This window comes from Enhydra lutris, unplaced genomic scaffold, assembly GCF_002288905.1.
Source record: "Enhydra lutris kenyoni isolate GAN:26980312 unplaced genomic scaffold, ASM228890v2 scaffoldscaffold39, whole genome shotgun sequence".
NCBI lineage: Eukaryota > Metazoa > Chordata > Mammalia > Carnivora > Mustelidae > Enhydra > Enhydra lutris.
This window is the reverse complement of record NW_019154123.1, coordinates 26,886,473-26,898,837: the sequence shown is the minus strand read 5'-3', so window position 1 is coordinate 26,898,837 and position 12,365 is coordinate 26,886,473. Positions and strand designations below refer to the sequence as shown.

The 12,365-nt window shown below is 43.5% G+C and overlaps 1 protein-coding gene across 1 annotated transcript in view; it reads left to right on the top strand.

Moving 5' to 3' along the window:
• Positions 1 to 12,365, top strand: part of LOC111155134 (solute carrier family 12 member 8) — a 148,523-nt gene that overhangs the window by 116,876 nt on the left and 19,282 nt on the right. The window contains exons 9-10 of the mRNA XM_022515205.1: positions 1,519 to 1,665; positions 8,148 to 8,793. Of these exons, the coding sequence (XP_022370913.1) occupies positions 1,519 to 1,665; positions 8,148 to 8,793 (793 nt within the window). The remainder of the gene's footprint in view (positions 1 to 1,518; positions 1,666 to 8,147; positions 8,794 to 12,365) is intronic.

Below are 12,365 nucleotides of genomic sequence, written 5' to 3'. Positions count from 1 at the left end.
AGACCCAAAACTGAGGGGAGAAGAAGGGGGCAAAAAAAGAAAAAAAAAAAAAATATATATATATATATATATATATTAGACTGGTGAATAGAACAGAGGCACACACTTGATTTTGGGTATATTTTTGTCTGTTAGAAGAAACTGCCTCCCAAAATGTTAAAGAAAGAAAAAATTATATATATACAAAAATAAGGGTAAACATGGTGAAGGGACGGAATATGACTGTAAGATGAAAATTTAAAAAGACTCTAAAACAGGAATTGATAAGATAGGAAGTTGGTTGAAAAAAGGGGTAAAAAAGAGGAAAGAATGTGATCAGGCTGGAGATCACCCAGCCTGTGACCGAGCATTTCTGTCTCTCACGCACGGCCCCTTTTGGAGTCTCCCAATCCAGCAGATTCCTGCCATGCATTCCTGTGCCACTCCTCCTGGAGAAGGAACGAGGGTGTCTCTCCAGATCTGCCACTTGTGGGGTCCCTGCTTGAAGAGCAGTGGTCCGACTATGCATCGGATCATGGTTTTAGGTAACCCCAAGCTGAGGGTCCCCTCCTCGGCTCTGTCTCTGTAGCTGGATTTACCTGGGAGTTCTGCACACTTAGACACCCCTGATCTTTTTGTGTCCCTGCAGGTCCTGAGACCACACTGTCCCTGTGGAGGCTCCACCACCCCCTTTTTCCCCCCCACCCCCTGCTTAACCTCTAGAGTGACGTCCCTCAGTGGAGCATACTTCTAAAAGTTTGTATTTTGTGCTCCATTGCTCTCTCACTTGCTGGGAGCTGGCCCCTCCCCCACCGCGGTCAATCTTCCCGTGGCTTCAGATTCACTTCTCTGCATGTCCTACTTTCTGGAAAGTGGTCGATTTTCTGTTCCTAGAATTACTGCTCTTCTTCTCTTTTATCTCCTGTTGAGTTTGTAGGTGTTCAGAATGGCTTGATAACTGTCAACTCCCAGGACCTGATGATATCTCAGTCTCCTACTCCTCTACCATCTTGCTCCTTTCATTTTGGCAGTGGCATGATGATCAGGTTTGAGTTTGGAGAGCTCACTCTGGCCAAGGCTTCGGGATAATTCAGAATGGGTGGAGCTTGGAGGCGGGAAGCCAATTCCCATTGCAGTTGGCCAGTGGTCCTCAAAGTGTGCTCCCCAGACCCTCCATGCAGCATCAACTGGGAGCTTGTTGGAAATCCAAATACTTGGGAATAGTACTTCCCTAGACCTGCTTAATCAGAAACTCTGAGGCAGGGACCAGAAATCTGTACTTTAACAAGCCCTCTAGATGAGTCTGGTGTGTGCTCAGTTTGAGACCCTCTGTGTCGTCCACACAAGAGGTGACAGTGGGCTGAACTGGTACAGCGGTGGTATGAATGAAGTGGGATGGGGCTGGGGCTGTTGGAAACCTACCTGGGAGGTTGACTTTAGAGGACTAGTGATCGATGGGGTGCAGACGGGTGGGGGCTGGGGGAATGGAAAGGGACAGAGGATTCTGGCATTGGGTAATGAACCTGCTTCCTCACACAGGTGTCCCTGGTGGGCTTCCTGTTTCTTTTGGGCTTATACATCTCATCCCTGGCCTCCTGTATGGGAGGCCTCTATGGAGCTCCCCGGATCCTGCAGTGCATTGCCCAGGAGAAAGTGATTCCTGCGCTCGCCTGTCTGGGGCAAGGGGTGAGTGACCCTTTTTTCAAGAAATGTACAAACATACATTTGTACTTTTGATTGTCATTTGCTGTACATGATACTACATTTGCCGTATATGATACCTGATTATCAGCCAATACATTGCTTCAGTCTCTCCAATTAGAGCCAATGGTCAAGTTCTCCAGAGTGGGAAAAATGAGAATGCAAAAGTCATTCTCTCACCCCTGTCCTCTGGCCGCCTGAGGCTGGGGCCAGGTGGACAAAGCACGTCAATGTCACAACCACAGGGACCCCTTAGCCCTGGGTTGGCTAACTGTCATCCTGATATCTGGGACCCTGAGCAGCAGGGAAAGGGAGTGTCACATGCTTTAATAAAAACAAATTCAGGATCCTTTAAGTTCAGAATAGGAGAAAAAAATCTCTGGGTGAGGAGGGGAGTTGGACCTTGCAGCTCTAACTCTGCCCTTGAGATTCGCCTTCCCTTTGGGGTTGCCGTATGATGATTTCCCACACTTTGGGCCTCTGGGCCCCCATCGGTCCTCATGACCTGAACTCCCAAGTGTAGCTTGATTGAGTCACAGGGTGATTGAATGAGACATTCCTAAAACCTAACATGAAAAAAGAGAAATAGAGAACCCCAGTTCCCAATAATGCAGTTTATGAGATATAGTTCATCTCTATCTTGTTGGAGCACCACAGAGGCCCTCCCCACTCCTTCTTCCACCCCAGATCCCTCTCTGTTAAGAGTCACCAGTCCTCCCTTACCACCCTCCCCTTACTTGTCAGTCAGCCTGGGCTGGGTTGGAGCTCTGACTGTCATGTCTGTACCTTCTGTGTATATGCCTTTCCTTAAATTTCATGTATTTTTATTAGATAGTATATACACAGGGCTGAGAATGTGTATATACTATATAGTATAAAATATATACTATATAGATATAAATATATACTACATATTTATATATATACTATATATATATACTATATAAATATATACTATATAGATATAAAAGATATATGTTGAGAATGTTTGCTCCTCTCATAAGTCTTTTATTATCTCTCTCTTCACCTGTACCCATACACTATCAGTAGCTGTTTTTATTAGTTTTTTTATGAATACTTCTATTTTTTTACACAAAGATAGTATTCTAACACGTTGTTCTATACCTTGCTTTTCTTCATTTAATAGAGCTTGGAAATCATCTTTCCATATGAATGTTGAGAGAAATTTTTCATTCTTTTTTCATTGTGTGTGATTTACTGTAGTTTATTTAACCTGTTCCTATAGATCGACCCTTGTGTGGCTTCCACTAAACAGTATTGCAAGGAATAATTTTGTATGTGTAATTATTTAATGTGCAGATAAATCTGCAGGATAAAGTTTCATAAGTGGATTTGCTGTGGCAAAGGCTAAACACATTTTTAATTTTAATGGATATTGCCAAAACACCTCTCATAAGATTTGTGTCATTTTGTGCTTCTACCAGCAATGTATAATTGTTCCTGTGTCCTGACAGCCAGCATCACTCTTAGACACAGGCCCAAACACCCTGCTTTCTAGGACTCTGTTCTCATCCTTGGGATAAGAAGTTCATGAGAACAAGGGGACAGGTCCACCCGGATCCCATGCCCCACTTCTGGATGGTCTAGGTGTGCTGACCTGGATCATTTGCCCGGAATTCTCTGCCCAGATGTTCCACAACCCTCGTCCAGGGTCTGCAAGGGCCTCTTCCCTGGGCCTGTCCTTTCTAGGACCAGGGAATAGGCCACAGTCCCCATGTGGGTGTGAAGCCCCCATGGTATGGTCTGAGAAGGGTGGGAGGAGGGCTGTGAGTGGCCCTCTTCCAGTGAGGAATTCTGAGGAACGTGAGAATTCTATCCTTGGACCTGGCCTTCCCTGTTGTCCAGAAGCTCTGTTTGCCAAGGAAGGAGGATAGAATACCTTTGCTTTAACAATTTGTTAGCTTGGTTTGTAATTGTGAATATTTAGACATAGGGCGTGTAGACCACCATTTGCCCTGGGTCCCACATTACTAGCAATCAGGGTTCATTGTCAGATGTGAATTTTTGCCAGTTGTGTAGTGGGAGACGGCATCTCAGGAGCCTTGTGGTTTGCATTACTCTTATTGGAACAAATTTGGACATTGTTTTTTCTTAGAGTCATTTATATTTGTATATATTTTAAGTTTTTTAATTAAAAATTTTTTTTTCTGGGGCGCCTGGGTGGCTCAGTGGGTTAAGCCTCTGCCTTCGGCTCAGGTCATGATCTCTGGGTCCTGGGATCAAGCCCCGCATCAGGCTCTCTGCTCAGCCAGGAGCCTTCTTCCTCCTCTCTCTCTCTGCCTACTTGTGATCTCTCTGTCAAATAAATAAAAAATCTTAAAAAAATTTTTTTTCTGTGATCGTTGGTCTTTTTCTTCTCAAATGCTAGAAGCTCTCCTTTTGTTAGGGAGGGCAACTTTTGTGATATGTATTACAAATGTTTTCTCTAGTTTGTCACTTGCCTTTTAACTTTGAAATTTTTTCTCTGCAAAGCTCCTTTACACATGATTAGATTTTATTAGCACATTTTCTTTTTTAATGGGAGAGACAATAAACTTTAAAAAATTTTTTGAGAGAGGGGCACTTGTGTGGCTCAATCAAGTAAATGTTTGAGTCTTTTTTTTTTAAGATTTTTTAAATTTATTATTTATTTGACAGAGAGAGACACAGTGAGAGAGGAAACACAGGCAGGGGACAGTGGGAGAGGGAGAAGCAGGCTGCCGCCGAGCAGGGAGCCCGATGTGGGGCTCGATCCCAGGACCCTGGGATCATGACCTGAGCCGAAGGCAGATGCTTAATGACTAAGCCACCCAGGTGCCCCAGCAATTGACTCTTGATCTCAGCTTAGGCCTTGAGCTCAGGATCCTGAGTTCAAACCCCACTTTAGGCACCACAGTGGGCATGGAAACTACAAGATTTTATTTACTTATTTGGGAGTGAGAGAGAGAGAATGAGTGAGAGAGAACGAGAGAGAGAACAGGGGCAGGGACAAGGCAGAGGGAGAAGCAAGCTAAGCAGGGAGCCCTATGAGGACTCGATCCCAGGACCTGAGATCATGACCTGAGCCAAAGGCAGATGCTTAACCAACTGGGCCACCCAAGCATCTCCCATAGCCCCCCCAATTTATTTTATTTATTTATTTATTTATTTATTTATTTATTTTGCGGGGTATTCAGCATATAGAAAAGAGCATAGAGGCAATGTGAACACTTCAAGGAATAACTGAAGTGAAACTCCCAGCCCCTGGATTCCACTTCCACATGCCCTCTCTGGTCTGAGCCTTGTCCCTACCCCTGTGGTAGCTGTTGCCACTGTCCCAACTTCTGTGATCATAACTGCCTTGCTTTCTTTATGGCTTTCCTCAGGAGTGGGCAAAATTTTTCTGGAAAGGTCCAAACAGTAAGTATTTTAGACTTTGCAGGCCTGTGGTCTCTGTCACAACCCTTCAGCTCTGCAGCTGTATCTCAGAAGTCGCCACAGACACAGACACACCTGTTGGGGTAGGTGTAGCTGTGTCCCAGTCGAACTTTTCTGTGGATACCGAAATTTAAATTTCATGTAATTTGCGTGTGTCTTAAAATATTCCTCTTCTTTTGATTTTTTTTTCACCCCAACTGTTTGAAAATGTAAAGCCATTCCTAGCCCGTGGGCATGGATAAACAGATGGTGGCCAGATGGCCCCAGAGCCATGGTTTGCTGACCCCTGGTTGGACTCCTCCATATGCATCATGAAACAGAATTGTTTAATTTTGCCTGTTTTTAAACTTTATATAATGCAGCACGCCTCTTTCACTCAACGTTATGTGATCCATCCACATTTTCGCTTGTAGCAGCAGCTTGTCTATTATCATCCCTATATAGCTTTTCCTCATTTGCTAGAATTTATTTATCCCTTCTGCTCTTGTTGGACAATCCAATTTGGGGCTGCTACAGACAAGACAGTACAGCGAACATTCTTGGACTAGTGGACAGGTTCGCAGGTAGCGGTCTTCCAGACCATATACCCATTACTGGAATTGCTAAGCCATAAGGTACATATATCTCCACTTACTAGATAATACCAAACTCTGTTTCCAAAGTACTTGTACTAATTCACACCACTAGCAGCAGTGGATAAGCATTCCTAGCCCTCTGTGTTTGTGCCAGCGCTCGATACTATCATACTTTTTAATTCTTGCTGATCTGGTGGGTGTTTAATGGAATCCCCCTGTGGTTTTAATTTGCATTTCCTTGATTACTTAAGGAGCTTGGGCACCTTTCATATGTTTCATAGACATTCTTCTGCTTGCTTTTTTTAGTGCGTTCTTTCTCTTCTTCTAATTATTTTGTAAAGATTCTTCGATATTCTGGGTTACCCTTTGTTGGTTAGTTATATGTGTTGCAAATATCTTTTCCCCTTCTGTGGCTTATTCTTACATTCTTCATGATGTCTTTGGGTCACAGAAGTTCAGGTCTGACCATTATTAACACCTTACAACCTGCCCTTGTTAACGTCTTGGCATGGATCATTAGCATTTCTTTCAGCTTACCTAATACCCTCCTTTTAAATTCTCTGCAGTTTCTAAGGAATTACTTTATTCTTAGTAGTTTTATTGTTAGAGTGTGTTAAACAGCTGTAGCAAATCTACCCAAAAATGTAATCCTCAAAGTCAGTCAAAGTGTATTTTTACTTCTTATTTTTTCCTCTCAGAACTTTACTCTGAAACTCTTGGGCAGGCGTTTCAGGTCAGCAGGGGCTCTGACCCTTGAAGACTCAGGCTGATGACTCTGCCGTCTTCATCCTGTGACTTTGAAGGCTGGTCTTTATTCTGATGGTCAGGAAGGGGGAATGCACCTGGAGGAACACATATAGGGGGTTTACAGGTTGGATCTGGAAGAGGCTTCTAGGTCTGCCCCTCCTCCTCTTGCAGACTGTTGACTGTGAAGGAGGTGGGAGCAGTGGTTAGATCCAGTGTATATCTGAGGGTAAAGCTGACAGTATTTGCTGATGGAGATTGAGACAATGAGGAAAGGCATCAAGAATTTTGTTTGCCTGAGCAGCCGGAAGGATGGAATTGCCGTTTTCTGACACAGAGATTATAGAAGTAGATTCGATGGGTGGGAGATTGGGGGAGAGGGGGGAGCAGTTTGGTTTGGAACATTTGAGATCCTGTTAGACATCAACTGGAAATGTTAAGTAGACAGTTGAATATTTAAGTCTAGATTTCAGGAGAACATTTCAGCTGGAGATTCCAATGTGGGAGTTAAGAGCATAAAGCTAGTATTTAAAATCAGGAGCCTGGTTGAGATCACCTAGGAATGGAATATAGAGAGAGCATAGAGAGGGCCTGAGGTTGGAGACTGGGCCTACTTTTTTCTTTTTTCTGGGAGAGAGAGCTCGAGTAGGAGTGGGAGTAGTGGGGCTGGGAGGGACAGAGGGAGAGAGAGAATCCTAACCAGGCTCCATGAGCTGAGCCGTGAGATCATGAACTGAGCCATCCAGGTGCCCTGCCCTGGGCTACTTTATTTAATTATTTATTTTAAAATTCAATCCATTAATGTGTAGTGTATTAACATATAGTGTAGAGATAGAGTTCAGTGATTCATCTGTATATAACACCCTGTGCTCATTACGTCACGTGCTCCCCTTAATACCCATCACTCTGTGACCCCCATCTCCCTCCCGTCCTGCCCTGGGCTACTTTCAGTGTAGATTTCAGAGCTGCCGAGAAGACAGGCCTGGAAACTAAGAAAGAGTGGATAATGAGGAGGGAGGCAAATCAGGCGGAGAAAGGCAAAGAAAGTCCTTTCAAAGACCAACAGGCAATCAGCTGGGGTAAATGTGGTTCTTAGGTCAAGGAAGATGAGGACCCAGAAGTGATCATTGTTTTGGGCCCAAGAACAATGTGAGGGACTGTGAGTTACCACATGTTTTCCACTCCTGTTCTCCTGCAGGCCCCCGTACCCACCTCCATTAATAACAGATGTGTGTAAGTGCATGTGGGGGAGCATGTGTGTGTTTAGTTTCACAGTTTCCCCACCACAGCTGCCAGAGCTTCTGTCCCATCTTCCAGGCTCTGCCATTCCCCTTCAGGTCCTTTTCTCCATTATCACCTGGGAACTTTGCACCACTTTGACTTCCAAGACTGGTGCTAAAACCCAGTGTAAGACAAAAGGAGAACTATTTGGGAAGTCTGAGATCTATATATTAGTGCCCCATATTAGTAGTTATGAAAACAGCCAATATCCATGGTGTGTTGGGGCCAACTCTGTGTCAGTGCTGTGTCAAGTATTTAATGTTCATTAGCTCTGATCTCACAATAACCCCATGAGTTGAATATTATTATCCCAAGTTTGTAGGCAATCAGTTATTAACTGATTGGTAGAATCCTAGTAGAAGTGTTGAGCCATCATGAGTTGTATTCTATCACGTAATGTGATTTTCTTCTGAAATTTCATGGTCCTGCATGTTATTTTTGTCTCTGCAGAAAGGGCCAAATAAAACCCCTGTAGCTGCCATCTTCTTGACCAGCTTAGTGACCATGGCCTTTGTCCTTGTGGGCCAGGTGAATGTACTAGCCCCCATCGTCACCATCAATTTCATGCTGACATATATTGCAGTGGACTATTCCTACTTCTCCCTGTCCATGGCTGTCAGCAGCCTGCCCCCGGTGCCTGAGTCAGTGCCCAGGGAGGGCACAGGAGCTCTCCCCTGCTCCAAGCACCTGCTCTTGGAGAAGGCTCCCAGCTATGGCTCTGAGGACACGGGCCAAAGCCTCCCTGAGGGCACTCTGCTAGAGTTCACCAAAGACATGGATCAGCTCCTCCAGCTAACCAGGAAGCTTGAGAATAGCCAGCTGAGCCAAGGAGACCGTGACAGGATCCCACAAAGGAAGAAGGGGAAACGCAGGAAGGCCACCAAGCAAACCCTACAAGATAGCTTCCTTTTGGACCTCGAGTCCCCAGCTTCCTTTCCTGCTGAGGGCTCCGATAGATTGCCTGCTGCCTCCTGGGAGGGCCAGGAGGCCTCCTGGAACAAGCAGAATGCCAGGAATGAAGGGGTTCTGCCTGGAGGAGCACGTGCTGAACAACTTGTCCCTGAGCCAAGCGACCAGCCTATCTCAGCTGGAGAAGGTGAGTGCCTTGAAATCCCGTCAGGGTCTCCTCCTTCAGGGTGACCTCACCTGCCTGGTCATCACAACCCCTTTCCATGCCCTTAGCCAATTCACTCGATAGCTGAGTGTAAAATCCTTGTTAATTTTGTGTGATATTTATTTTTTAAATAAAGTTTAAAGATATTTATTTTTTAAAGTTATATTAAAACAGCAGCTGAATTTGTAATTCTACTCCGTTACAGTTGACTTTAAACAGACATTTCTGTCTATTGTTACATGGTAGAGCTGGGAGCTATGGCTGATAATGGAAGATTTATATCATTTTAATCAAAAATCATCTGCGACACAGTATCAACACAAGTGAGACCAATGTTTCCCTTCAAGAGAAGGGGAAATGTAACAACCTGTCTGCCTTAGTGGGTTTTTGTCTGTGGAAGATGAATCTCCCAAACCAGGCAAGAAGGGATGGAGAAAAGATGGCTAAAGAACACAGCTTTGCTTTGCTTTCTTAGATCTACAAACATGGAGGCACACAGAAAGACTCTCAAAGAGAGGCTTACAGGACATGAGAAATTTTGAGAGAAAGAATTCATAATTTTGAGTCTTCCAAATTCTAGGTGCTTTACCTATTTTATTTCATGTACTGTGATATATATGACATATTTCCATTCTACAAATGAAGATGCTGAGGCCCAGGGAGGTCACAGAGAAGTTTCCAAGCTCTGACTTCGCACAGCGGGATATCATACCCAGGTCCGCCTAAATTTGAAGCTCATTACTTCTCTCTCTGTTACCCTGCCCCATGAGATCTATATTCACAAGTGTGAGCAGAGAGGGGGAGACAGAGGGACATAGAAAGACATGTCTAAAAACAAATGCTTTATATTCTCCCGTACACTTGCTTTTCCTTCTTTGCCTCCAAATTCGTGGGAGGTTTTTAATGATAGGCGCATTATTTAAAATTTTTAATTTTATTTTTATCAAAGTAATAAACTTTGATAAAAAATAAACTTTTATCAAAGTTTAATAAGCCAAGTGGAATTAAAAGTAACCTAATTGGGGTAGCTGGGCAGCTCAGTCGGTTGAGCATCCAACTCTTGATTTTGGCTCAGCTCATGATCTCAGGGTCTTGGGATCAAGCCCCACTTTGGGTTTTGTGCTTGCATGGAGTCTTCTTGAGATTCTCTCTCCCTCTGACCCTCTCCCAGCTCATGTGCCTGTGGTGTGCACACACACACACAAACACGCATATACTCTCTCTAAAATAGTCTATTAAAAAATAAAAATAAAATAAAAGTCTTAAAAGTAACATCATCAGATATAATAGTCCTCACTCTTCTATACCATTCCTTGTACCCTTCTCTGGTCCCTGGTCCCACTCCCAGAAAATCCACCCCCCCTTTTTTAAAGATTTTATTCACTTATTTGTTAGAGAGAGTGAGAGAGAACAAGCAGAGGGAGGAGCAGAGAGAGGGAGAAGCAGGCTCCCTTCTGAGCAGGGAGCCCAATGAGGGACTTGATCCCGGGACCCTAGGATCATGACCTAAGCCAAAGGCAGACGCTTAACCGACTGAGTCACCCAGGTGCCCAATCGCCCTTTAAACTGAAAAGTTGCATCTTCTTTTAACCTTCATGTTACTAAAAAATATATTTGCATTATCATCTTTTGACTTCCCATTACGATAGATGAAGTTTTAACTTATTTATGCCACTCTGACTTCTCATTCAGTGTCTGAGTGTATTTATATCACAGTTTTTTTTTATTAACTTCATAGCTAGTATTCATATTATCATGATTAAGTATTGCTTATCTCTGAACCATATGTTATACCATATTACATTCTTTTTTGTTCAACTTTTTCTATTTCCTGAAGTTAATAATTGCCTTGTTCTTTATTTGCTTAGTTTTCTATAAAATCATTTTTCTCTAAATGCTTGGGCATATACATCAAATGCCTCTTAGTATTATTTTCCAAGTGCTAAAATTCTTCAGAAATTTAACATACTCATTTCTTCTTTTCCCTTTGTCCAATGGCACTCATCCTGTTCCAGTCTAGACTACGAGGACTCTAAGCCTGCTACAAAACTATTATCTTGAAATTTCTCTCTTTATCACACTTCTATGTCAGATCCAGGGAATAAGAGATTTTTTGGATACAATATTATACTAGATTTTTTTTTCCAACTCAGCATTGAATAACCTCCCTATGTTTGAAGAATTTCCAGTGTTATAAGTCTTGAGGAGAGGCAAAACAAGGCTCTCACACTCAAAACTGAAGACGTCAGATGCTCAGTTTTCCAGCCTCTCCGACAGCTAAGAGTTCAGCATGAGGCCAAAGCTCTGCTAATCAAACAAGCCCCTTATACCTGGAATTGGAACTGAAAATCTGAGTAAATGGGGACTTCGAGGAACTCTCTAAAAGCCTGATGGTAGCTGCAGGATGGCTGCATTCCTGGCTCCAGGGTCCAGGGCTTTCAGAATCAGAATCAGGTTCAGAATCAGCAGACTTCAGTGTCTAGACCTTGGTGCCTGCCACAGTAGTGCCTCCCAACTGCTCTGACTATAATTTTGAGTGTTCTGGCTGTATAGCCCTGAACTTACTTTGCTAGCCTTTCCAGCTATTCTCAGAGGGAAAGCTAGGAAATATGTTTTTACCTACTCATTTTGCTCTTTCACATGAAATTGTGTGGTTTTTTTTTTCCCTAAGGAAGAAGGGGAGATTGGGTAGCAACAGTCTATACTGTTTTAATTTCTAAGAGCTTTTGGTTTAACTTGATTTGTCCTTATGCTTTTTTTTTTTTTTTTTAGATTTATTTATTTATTTGAGAGAGAGAGAGAGAGAGCATGAGCAGGGGAGGGGGTCGTGAGAGAGAACCTCCAGCAGACTCCCCACTGAATGTGGACCCCAATGTGGGGCTTGGTCCCAAGACCCTGAGATCATGACCTGAGCTGAAATGAAGAGCCAGATGCTTAACCGACTGAGTCACCAGGCGCCCCACCCATCACCTTTTTAAAAATTTGAACATCATCTCATTCTTATTTTATGAGTACAATGGCTTGTATTATCTCTCTGGTAATAGTCCTTATTCTCCCTCTAGTCTTTTCCTGCTCTTTTTACTGACCTTTGTTCTCTAGATCCTTTATTCTTTGGCTTGGTCTTTCTCTCTCTCTCATGTTGGAGGCTTTACTAAAATGTCTGTTGATCTTTCGATTTTTTTTCCTACTTAGAAGTTAAGTACTAAAAAGCTGTTTAGAAGACCCACATACTGGGCAGGGCTTGCTGATTGGGACACCTCACTGTAGAGTGATTAGGGAATAAGCTGGCTTTTTCATAGGAGGACCCCCAAAGGTGGCTCTCTAGAGTTTTTCCTCTGGACTCTTTAGTTCCTCCAGAGGAGGGTCCTTTAATCTCTTGCCTTACCCAGATGGCTGCTTGCACTCAGGGAGCAGGGGGAGGTAGGGGACTTAGGGGTACCTTACTGTGTAGGATACAGACTTTCTTTTAATTCCCTAGTTTCTAGCTCCATTTGCCCACTCTTTGCCATGCCTGGTGTCCAAGTCCTGGCACTCACTGGTTTGATTTCTTCAGA